The sequence below is a fragment of the Anomaloglossus baeobatrachus genome, chromosome 4, assembly GCF_048569485.1.
Source record: "Anomaloglossus baeobatrachus isolate aAnoBae1 chromosome 4, aAnoBae1.hap1, whole genome shotgun sequence".
Lineage (NCBI taxonomy): Eukaryota > Metazoa > Chordata > Amphibia > Anura > Aromobatidae > Anomaloglossus > Anomaloglossus baeobatrachus.
In genome coordinates, this window is record NC_134356.1 from 669035969 (window position 1) to 669047663 (window position 11695).

Genomic DNA, 11695 nt, shown 5'->3' on the forward strand with positions numbered 1-11695 from the left:
AGTGGTCTGTAGTCTTCTTCAGGTTTTCAAAACGTGACCAAATCATTTTTTTTATCTTTGGATTTACCCTAGTCTCTATCCAATGTTCATATTGCCACCTTTTCTCTCACAGGTGATAAATCTTCAGCCAAGAATGAAGAAGAGGAGAAAACAAAAGGAGGACAAGAGGAGGGCAAAACAAAACATATGACGATAGCCATTATCTCATTAATATTAATAGTCCTGGTGATGACAACCGTCGCGACCTACTTTGTGTGTCGGAAGGTGACGATTAACAAATGGAAAACAATATATAACAGAGATGGAAACGTGTCATACCAAGAAGCACTCGTAGAAGAGCCTGAAGAGCAGGAACCAGGAGGTCAAGTCACTCAGATATCGAGTGTCCTAGAAGAGAACTGTCTGCAAGACAATATTGTTGATGAGGTCCAGAAGTGAATGCACTGACTTTGATTTATTCATAGTTGCTTACGTTTGTAATTTTTGCAATGTTTATACATCAGGAACTTAGGACTGGTCCAATCTTGACCGGAACTGTGACATTTCGGATATTCTATTAAGAAGCTCTTTCTGCCTCTACCACAGCAGCAAGTCTCAGCAAACCAAACTTGAGCTTCATGACTTCCGGCCAGTGAATTGTACCTCTACTCATAAGGAAGATAGGTGGGGTGATAGACCCCAAAACGTGACTTGTTGAGGTTTCCACAGCAGTCCAAATACTCAGTGATGAAGCTCTTTCAGCCTCTACCACAGCAGAAAATCTCAGCAAACCAAACTTGAGCTCCATTACTTCCGGGCAGTCAATTGTACCTCTATTGATAAGGAATTCGGGAGGGATGATAGATACCAAAACTTGACCTTTTGAGGTTTCCACAGCAGTCTAAATACTTAATGATGAAGCCCTTTCAGCCTCTACCACAGCAATAAGTCTCAGCAAACCTAACTTGAGCTCCATTACTTCAAGCTAGTCAATTGTACCTCTATTCATAAGGAATTCGGGAGGGATGATAGACACCAAATGTTGACCTGTTGACGTTTTCACAGCCACCAGATACTCAATGATGAAGCTCTTTCAGCCTCTACCACAGCAGAAAATCTCAGCAAACAAAATTTGAGTTCCATTACTTCCGACCAGTTAATTGCAACTTTTTTCGTAGAGAAGTTAGGACTGGTACAAATAGGTACGGTAGACACCAAATCTTGACCAGCACTTTGAAGTTGATACAGCAATCCAGATAATCAATAGAGAAGCCCTTTCAGCCTCTACCATAGCAAGAATTCTCAGCAAATCTTGAGTTCCAAAACTTTCGGCCAAACAATTCCAATTCTGTTGACCGGGAAGTTAGGACGATAGATACCAAATCCTGACCAGCACTTTGAAGTTGATATAGAAGTCTAGATATTTTGCGAATAAGCTTTTCAGCCTCTACTTCAGTAGGAAGCCTCAGCAAACCAGACTTGAGCTACATTACTTCCGGCCAGTCAATTGTACCTCTATTCATAAGGAAGTTAGGGATGATAGACATCAAAACTTGACTTGTTGAGGTTTCCACAGCAGTCCAGATACTCAATGAAGAAGCTCTTTCAACCTCTACCACAGCAGAAAGTCTCAGCAAACCAAACTTTGGTTCCATTACTTCCGTCCGATCAATTCCGATTCTATTTACAGAAAAGTAAGGATTACACACACCAAATCTTGACTCAGTCAAGATATTCAATAAAGAAGCTTTTTCAGCCTCTACCCAAGCAAGAAGTCTCAGCAAGCAAAACTTGACCATTAGCAACTGTATTCATGGGTCAGTTTGGAAGGCATGACCAGCACTGTAAAGGGGCTTTACACGCTACGATATCGTTAATGATTTATCGTCATGTCGATAGTGACGCACATCCGGTGTCATTAACGATATCGCAGCGTGTGACACTTTTGCGCGATCTTAAACGATCGCAAAAGCGGGCAAAATCATTTGCCGCGGAGAGGTCGTCCTAAAACAAAAAATCGTTAAACGTTTATTAATGATGTTGTTCCTTGTTCCTACGGCATCACACATCGCTGTGTGTGACACCGCAGGAGCAAGGAACATCTCCTTACCTGCCTCCACCGGCAATGCGGAAGGAAGGAGGTGGGCGGTATGTTACGTCCCGCTCATCTCCACCCCTCTGCTTCTATTGGACGCCTGCCGTGTGGCGTCGCTGTGACTCCGCACGGACCGCCCCCTTAAAAAGGAGGTGGTTCGCCGGCCAGAGCGACGTCGCAGGGCAGGTAAATCCGTGTGACGCTGCTGTAGCGATAATGTTCGCTTCGGCAGCGATCACCACATATCGGACGGGGGCGGGTGCTATTACGCTCGACATCGCTAGCAATGTCGCAGCGTGTAAAGCCCCCTTAAGGCCTCATGAACAACTCTGTGTCTGGACACTCAGTGAACATGTTCTCTTTACCTCTACCACAGCAGCAAGTCTCAGAACAATTTTAAGCAAACCAAACATGAGCTCAGTTTCTTCCGGCCAACAATTTGCAGCTCCATTTATAGGATAGGTTAGTTATAAGGAGCCATAAACAAAAGAAAAATCATAAGATTTCTACAAAAGCCATATGAAGGAATCTGTGTCCTGACACCCAGTGAAGCAGCTCTTCCTCTGTATCTCATGGTGGGGCATCTAACCTATAAAAACTAAAACACAACCTAGAGGTAAAACACAAAAACATGAGCTCAATGACCTCTGGTCAGTTATTTTAAACTTTATTCATAGGAATCGTAGGAGGAAATGTGAAACAAAATTTTAACCACCAGAGTGAAGTTTCTACATCAGCCACATGAGCAGCCCAGTGAAGCAGCTCTCTCTGCATCTACCACAGCAGGAAGTCTCAGCACAATCTCAAAACAAAACATCTGGCCAATCAGCTTGATATATCCTAACTCTGTTCCCTTTCAGACTCCGTAGCATTTCCAACATCCACAAACACAACGATACTCAGGAACTAAGTTGTGTCTTTGACAGGAATGTCTACTTCCAGGAAGAAGGATGCGGAAACCCCAAGTGCATCATAGATTTGGTGTTTACCACTCATATCATGACAGTAGAGGACTTCGTAGCTGAAACTTTAAGAGACTGCCCTGATTAGATGGCTAATTGTCCTGGAGTATAGGTGTTAAGGGCTTAGTCACAGGTGATAACCAGCCAAGTTTCAGCCTCAGGTTCAAGTCTAGAAGGGCAAAAGTTCTACCGCTAAAGCCATAAAGTCGAAGATGTCCCATCAACCTGATGAGGTGTCTCCTGATATGTAGACCCTACACTGCTGTAGGAGCTGGATGGTCACTTTGGACTGAGGTATAGACCAGTCTATAGATTGTCCCATTCTTTCCTCAGGAGGAAGTTTGTGATGGTTTCCAACATCTTCTCAATGTGGACAGTTTATAGAATGGCCCATTCTTTCCTCAGGGGGAAGGTAGTGATGGTTTCTAACATCTTCTCAGTGTGGACCAGCCTATAGAATGGCCCAGTCTTTCCTCTGAAGGAAGGTGGTGATGGTTTCTAACATCTTCTCAGTGTGGACCAGTCTATAGAATGGCCCAGTCTTTCCTCTGAAGGAAGGTGGTGATGGTTTCTAACATCTTCTCAGTGTGGACCAGCCTATAGAATGGCCCAGTCTTTCCTCTGAAGGAAGGTGGTGATGGTTTCTAACATCTTCTCAGTGTGGATCAGTTTATAGAATGGCCCATTCTTTCCTCTGAAGGAAGGTGGTGATGGTTTCTAACATCTTCTCAGTGTGGACCAGCCTATAGAATGGCCCAGTCTTTCCTCTGAAGGAAGGTGGTGATGGTTTCTAACATCTTCTCAGTGTGGACCAGCCTATAGAATGGCCCAGTCTTTCCTCTGAAGGAAGGTGGTGATGGTTTCTAACATCTTCTCAGTGTGGACCAGCCTATAGAATGGCCCAATCTTTCCTCTGAGGAAGTTTGTGATGGTTTTCAACATCTTCTCAGTGTGGACCAGTCTATAGAATGGCCCATTCTTTCCTCAAAAGGAAGGTTGTGATGGTTTCCAACATGTTGTCAGCGTGGACCAGTCTATAGAATAGCCCATTCTTTCCTCTAGAGGAAGATTTAATGGTTTCCAACATCTTCTCAGTGTGGTCCAGTCTATAAAATGGCCCATTCCTTCCTCAAGAGGAAGGTTGTGATGGTTTCCAACATCTTCTCAGTATGGACCAGTCTATAGAATGGCCCATTCCTTCCTCAGGAGAAAGGTCGTGATGGTTTCCAACATCTTCTCAGTGTGGACCAGTCTATAAAATGACCTATTCTTTACTCAGGAGAACATTTGTGATGGTTTCTCACATCTTCTCAGTGTGGACCTGAAGGAGTTAAACATTGGACATTTATCTGACTGTTCTCCTCCTACAGTTTGGTCACATAGGACAGGTCTTGTGTCACGATGAGGACATCGCAGCTGAATCAGTCACTTCTCGGGGAAAAAATAGGAATGAACTTATTTACACTTTTTGAAAGGTCACCGAGATGATTGTCACCTTATCATCTGAGCAGGGACAAAAATTAAAGGATCTGCTTTTTTCTTCTTTTTGTATTCATAGTGTTAAAGTGGACCTCCGCCTTCCCTGTGGTCAGTAATTATTACATACGGGACTAAAACATATCTCACCATTACTTTTTTAACTGTTTTAACATATTTCATTTTTTCACTATTTGAGAGATTCTATAAGGAAACCATCATCAAGTTGCTGTTGATGGATCTGTTTTTTGTTGTAGTGGGAAAATTAGTAGTTAGAGAGCCTAATGGTGCCCAGTGGTGAACTGGTAGTGTGTGTTGTCTCATTAAAATCTTAACCTCCTACTCCCTCCATAATCTAATATTGTTTCATGCAGCTTGTGCAGGTGTATGCTGTGGGCTCCAACCAAACCCCATAATGGGCAAGTGCCAGCTGTGTTATACAGCCGGCATCCATCCCAACAGCAGTGATCACTGCTTATTAACCCCTTGAGTGGCGCCATCCTAGTGGTGCATCTGTTCCAATGACCATCAGCCACAATGATAAGTTGGTATTGGCAATATGGGGTGAATGTAGACCCCATGACAGTCACCTTGGTACTTTTATAAAGACAAGAGAAAGGCAGGACTTCATAGGGAATTTTCATTATATACTGAAGTAGTACAACATATAGTATCATTGCAGGTTCATGTTCCCTAGTAGAGCTGGAAAGTAAAATCAAAGTGTAAAATAAGAAAAAATAATCCAAATATTCTATTAAAAAAAAAAAACTGAAAAATTTCAATCATCTGCCTTTAATAAAAAAAAATAATCCAAATATTCTATTAAAAAAAAAAACTGAAAAATTTCAATCATCTGCCTTTTTCCGAATAGCAATTAAATAAACAACAAACATACGAGTATCTTCTATTGAAGTCCAATCTATGAAAATATAAAATTATTCAATCCAAAATTATATATATATATATATATATATATATATATATATATATATATATATATATATATGTATATGTATATATATATATAATATGTATATGTATATATATATATTTTTTTTTTCTTTAAACATATATATATTTAAAGAACAAAAAATATATATATATATATATATATATGGACATATTTTTTTCCCTTTCGCCTATGACAGCACCACCTGAGAGATAGGTGGTGCTATCATGGTCTTCTGAAAATGCCATTACCGGTAAGTAATTAAGATTTTTTTTTTTCCTTTTTTCTTTTTTTTTTTTTTTTTTTTAACAAATTTTAGTTTTTTTACATCACCAAATTAATAATTAAAAAATAAAAATGCCATATAAGTTTGTCAACAGAAATAAAACTTATAGCTCTAGAAACAAAAAGACGGTCTAACTAGCCCCTGTGATTTGTGGACTGATCTCAAGTAGTCCACATATCTGGTTAAGCACAGCTTGCATCCTGGTGGTCTTAATATCCCCTGTAATTTGTGGATTTATAATAATAATAACATTTTGTGATCCCTGGTGGTCTAGTGGCCCACATTACTGGTTGCACACAACCTTTTCCCTGGTGGACCAAATATCCTCTGTAATTTGTGGACTAATCTCAAGTGGTCTGAAATATCCTCAGTGATGTTTTATGATCCCTGGTGGTCTAGTGGCCCACATATCTGGTTATACACAGCCTGTATCCTGGTGGTCTAAATATCCTTTGCACCCTCATGGTCTGAAAGTCTGGTTTCTAGTTCCCCAATCATGAGACTGAAAAATACACTTATTCACAATCGTTCACCTACTTGCTGATGGTTTTCATGTAGATTTTTTTTTTTATTATTTTTTAATTTTTTTTTTTTAGGGATTTTATATTACAATTGTAAGAAAATGTGTAGAATGGCCTTAAAATGAATATATAGGATTTTTTTTTTTTTTTTATACCTGTGTATATATTGCCAGGGGCTGATACTGCGTATTATACCTATAATTGCCCCATATAGACACTTTTAGGGTGGCGGAATGGGCTGAGCGTAGGGTGGGGAGACAAAGGGCAGGAAAGGAATTTATGACTCTTCCAACTATAAAAAAAAAAAAAAAAAAAAATATATATTCTGAGATTAACCCCTTCTGTTTGGTAACAAAAAATAAAAAATTGTACATATCTTCTGTTTTAAGAAGTAAATGATGCCGTAGGAAATCCCTTTATAAATATATATATTTTTTTCTATTTTACATTAAAATTGAAACTTGTAATTTGCAATGCTGGGAGTTGTAGTTTTGCAATAATTGGAAAGCCGCAGGTCGGAGACCATCGACGTAACGGAAAAAGGAAGATGAACCCACAAAAAAAAACAGGATGTGGAATTGTGGATAAAAATGAAAAACTTGCAATAAAATTAAGATAATATTCTGGACGGGCTTTCCTGCAATATATTGGGGTGATAATGGGTTTGGGGGCTCATGGCTGTTGCCCACTTATGTCCCCTCACCGCCAAGTATAGGACGTCATCATATAACCCCATCATTCCCATCATATTGTGTTTGCCAGAATGGAGGATATTCAGTAAATGGTCCCTGGTGGTCAGTGGTACAAGCATAAATCTGGAGTTGGGGGGGTTTTGAGACCTGGGGGTCATTCGAGTTGCTCCATGGCCAAAAATAAACTGGTACTGGTAATCAATAAACAGTGCACATCTAGTCCTTAGTCCTCAATGGTACAATTAATATATAGTCATCTGTAAATATGTAGCCTGGTGATCTAGTGACCTGCATTTCTGGTTATCCATGGCTTAAATCCTGGTGGTCTAAATACCCCTTGTAATTTGTGGATTTATAAGAATTAATAATGTTTTATGATCCCTGGTGGTCTAGTGGCCTACATTACTGGTTATCCATGGCCTAAATCCTGGTGGTCTAAATATTTCCTATAATTTATGGACTGATCTCAAGTGGTCTGAATATCCTCGGTGATGTTTTATGAAACCCTGGTGATCTAGTAGTCTAATTATCCCCTGTAATTTGTGGATTTAGAATAAATAATGTTTTATTTTCCCTGGTGGTCTAGTGGCCCGCATCACTGGTTATCCATGGCCTAAATCCAGATGGTCTAAATATCTCCTATAATTTAGAGATTGACCCCAAATGATGTGAATACCCTCAGTGACGATGTTTTATGATTCCTGGTGGTCCACATAATCGGTTATACATGAGATGAATCCTGGTCATCTAAATATCACATCTAATTTGTGGACTGATCCCATGTGACCTAAATTTCCTTGGTGATATTTTACGATCCCTGGTGGTCTAATAGTCTGAAAATTACAGGTGATTTATGACCTGCTCTCGTGACCCCATCATGAAGGACGTCCAGAAATGGGTGTTGGGGTTTGGCGACATTTCAGGGGCTATTGTTACATTTTGCTTTTTGCATTTTTTTTTCTTTTTAATTTAACTATATCTCCATCTACTTCTTCATTCCTTATTACATTTTGTCTGAATTTTGTTGTCCATAGTCTAAATATTCCAGGTGATGTTTCCTTATCCTGTTGGTCCAGTGGTCTAAATATTCCAGCTAAAGTTTCCTTATCCCTTGTAACTCAGTGGTTTGAATATTCCAAGTAATGTTTCCTGACCCCTGGTGGTCCAGTGGTCTAAATATTCCAGATGATGTTTCCTTATCCTGTTGGTCCAGTGGTCTAAATATTCCAGCTAAAGTTTCCTTATCCCTTGTAACTCAGTGGTTTGAATATTCCAAGTAATGTTTCCTGACCCCTGGTGGTCCAGTGGTCTAAATATTCCGGGTGATGTTTACTAATGCCGGGAAGACCAGTAATTTTGAATATTCCTTGTAAAATGTGACTCGCTTTCTAGTGATTAAGTATTTTCACAGTAGTCCAGGGGATGTTTTCTGATCCCTGGTGGTCCTGTGGTATAAATTTATTGAGTAATATTTTGATATATGATCGGCCAGTGAGGGTGTGATTTTTTTTTTTTTTTGTTCCATCCAAATTGTGTTCCAAGGGACCTCTGGCTGTTATTCCTAAATAAATACTGTATCTAGGATGGAATATCTAAACACTTGCCCAGCTGGGACATGGTACTATATAGGATCCCTGACCACTCGCCAATCTCTGTCTATGGTTCACCTATGTGTGCGTCCTTCTGCTTTGTGTTAGGACACTTTGGAGATATTTTATTGTGTGGGTTGTCAGTTTTATATATATATATTGTTTTTTTACCACATTTCTTGTGTAATTTATCTTGACAATTAAAGCGCTTTATTAAAGAAATGACAATTTAATAAAATAATGCTTTTGTTAACAATCATGTCTCCTACCGATTACTTTGTATTATACTTGATCGTTGCTTATCACTGGAAAATTCCTTTAATTTAGAACATAAATATAAATGGAAATAATAAAAAAAAATATTCGGAGGGAACAAAATCTGACATGGGAGTATCAGCCGGTGGGGAACTCGGCAGTTATACTTTTTATAGCATGTGCTACACTGATATATTGGGGAATTCTGGTGGTCTAAATGTTCCCTGTAATCTGTGGATTGATTCCAACTGGTCTGAATATTCTCTACGATGACATGTGATCCCTGGTGGTCTAGTGGTCTGAATATTCCAGGTGTGAGATGAACTGATTCTATCACCCCATGACAAAGGCCTCCCAGAAATATGTCCTATAATCTGTGGACTGATCCAAACTGGTCTGAATATCCTTGTGTATTATTTTTGATCCCTGGTGGTCTAGTGGTCTGAATATTCCAGTTGCTACATGACCTGATTCTGTCATGCCACTAAGGCTGCCCAGAAATGTGTGTTGGAATTTGGCAGTGTTCCAGGAGGCAATTGTTAAAGGAGAATTCATGTCTCCAACATGTCCAGAGCTCAATTTACTCAGTATAAGAGAGGGTGACATTGCAGGGCTGAGAAAGGGAGAATAACCAATGACCTAAAAAGGAAAATAAAGTGAATTTTACTTCAGGCAGCTATTTATGGCATCTTATTGTAACCAAAGTGTCACAAGAACTATACTAATAATGCCGGAGGCAATACTAGTTACGCAACATTCTAGAACAATATGAAAAAATGTCGTCTGTATCTCCCACAGAACAAAAAACTTCAGAAACAAAAAAAATCTAAGCATTAATTTCTCCCACTAGGAAACAAAGTGTCACGAGAACTATACTAATAAAGCCAGAAGCAATACTAGTTACACAACATTCTAGAACAATAGAGAAAATAAAAACGTCGTCTATGTATCTCCCACAGAACAAATAACTTCAGAAGCAAAAAAATCCAATTGTTAATTTCTCGCACTAGTAAACAAAGTGTCATGAGAACTCTACTAAGCTGATGACAATACTTTTTACATCACATTCTAGAACAATAGGGAAAAAAACGTCGTCTATGGATCTCCCAAAGCACAAATAACTTCAGAAACAAAAAAGATCCAACCATTAATTTCTCCCACTAGGAAACAAAGTGTCACGAGAACTATACTAAGCTGGAGACAATACTAGTTCCACCACATTCTAGAACAATAAGGGGAAAAAAATGTCATCTATGTATCTCCCACTGAACAAACAACTTTAGAAACAAAAAAATCAAATCATTAATTTCTCCCACTAGTAAACAAAGTGTTCTGAGAACTATACTATGAAAGCCGGAGGCAATACTAGTTACACCACATTCTAGAATAGGGGAAAAAAAAGTCGTCTGTGTATTGCTCCTCCCAAATATCAAACAATTTACTTCAAAAACAAAAAAACAAATCCACTCATGAATTTCTCCCACTCTTTGACAAATAGAAATATTCTACAACGCTTTACTACATTGCGAAACATAATTGAGTCACAGTAGACTTATTCCCCTGCAATAAAAGGATCCTGGATATAAAACCAAGGTTACACGGGAAGAGCTCAGAAAGGCCAAGTCATGAATCCAATTGAGCTGCATTGGCTGGTAGAGCAGATATATTTAGGATTTTATTTAGTGAGTGTAAGCAGGGGTGAGACAGTTTGGGGGACAGTGCAGAGGAGACAGTGCGGGGTGACATAGTGGGGGGAGAGACAGTGAAGGGGTGATACTGCAGAGGTAACAGTGCGAGGGTTACAGTGCGGGGGAGACAGAGAAGGTGTGACAGTGAATGGGAGACAGTGTGGGGGTGACAGTGAATGGTAGTGCGACGGAGGCAGTGCAGGCGGACAGTGCATAGGAGAGAGTGCATGGTGACAGTAAGGAAGAGACCGTGCAGGGAAGACTGACAGTGAAGGGGAGACAATGCAAGGGTGACAGTGAATGGACGACAGTGCGGGGGTGAAAGTGAATGGACGACAGTGCGGGGGTGACAGTGAATGGACGACAGTGCGGGGGTGAAAGTGAATGGACGACAGTGCAAGGGTGACAGTGAATGGACAACAGTGCGGGAGTGACAGTGAATAGACAGTGTGGGGGTGACAGTGAATGGACGACAGTGTGGGAGAGACAGTGCAGAGGAGAGAGTTCAGGGTGACAGTGAGAGGGAGACTGTGCAGGGTGACAGTGAATGGACGACAGTGCGGGGGTGAAAGTGAATGGGGGAGACATTGCAGGGTGACAATTTGAGGAGGAGACAGTGCAGGGTGACAGTGCGGGGGAGACAGTGCAGGGGAGACAGTGTAGGCTGACAGTGAGGGGGAGACAGTGCAGGGAGACAGTGCATAGGAGAGAGTGCAGGGTGACAGTGTGAGGGGGAGACAGTGTAGGGTGACAGTGCTAATGTGACAGTGAGGCGGAGACAGTGTAGGGGAGACAGTGTGAGGGGGAGACGGTGCCTAGGAGAGAGTACAGGGTTACAGTGTGAGGGGAGACAGTGTAGGGTGACAGTGCAGAGGAGTCAGTGCAGGGGAGACAGTGTAGGGTGACAGTGCAGAGGAGACAGTGCAGGGGAGACAGTGCAGGGGAGACAGTGTAGGGTCACAGTGTGAAGGGGAGACAGTATAGGGAGACAGTGCAGAGGAGTCAGTGCAGGGGAGACAAATCTAATAATCAGTTAAAAATAAACTGGTGTTCTTCTTCACCTTTTTCTGCCTTCCCATACTAATCAGTGTTGTGAGAATTACTGGCGTTGATCCGCACCCCACATTCTAGAACAATAGGAGAGCAATGTTTCTGCTCCGCGCCTCCCAAAGAACATACAAATAACTTCACAAACAAAACAAT

At 40.7% G+C, this 11695-nt stretch overlaps 1 protein-coding gene across 1 annotated transcript in view; it reads left to right on the top strand.

Annotated features, from left to right (window-relative positions):
• LOC142304357 (uncharacterized) overlaps positions 1–5422 on the top strand; it is a 35192-nt gene extending 29770 nt beyond the window's left edge. The window contains exon 5 of the mRNA XM_075346661.1: positions 113–5422. Within this exon, the coding sequence (XP_075202776.1) occupies positions 113–438 (326 nt within the window). The 3' untranslated portion in view covers positions 439–5422. The remainder of the gene's footprint in view (positions 1–112) is intronic.
• Positions 5423–11695: the final 6273 nt, after the last annotated feature.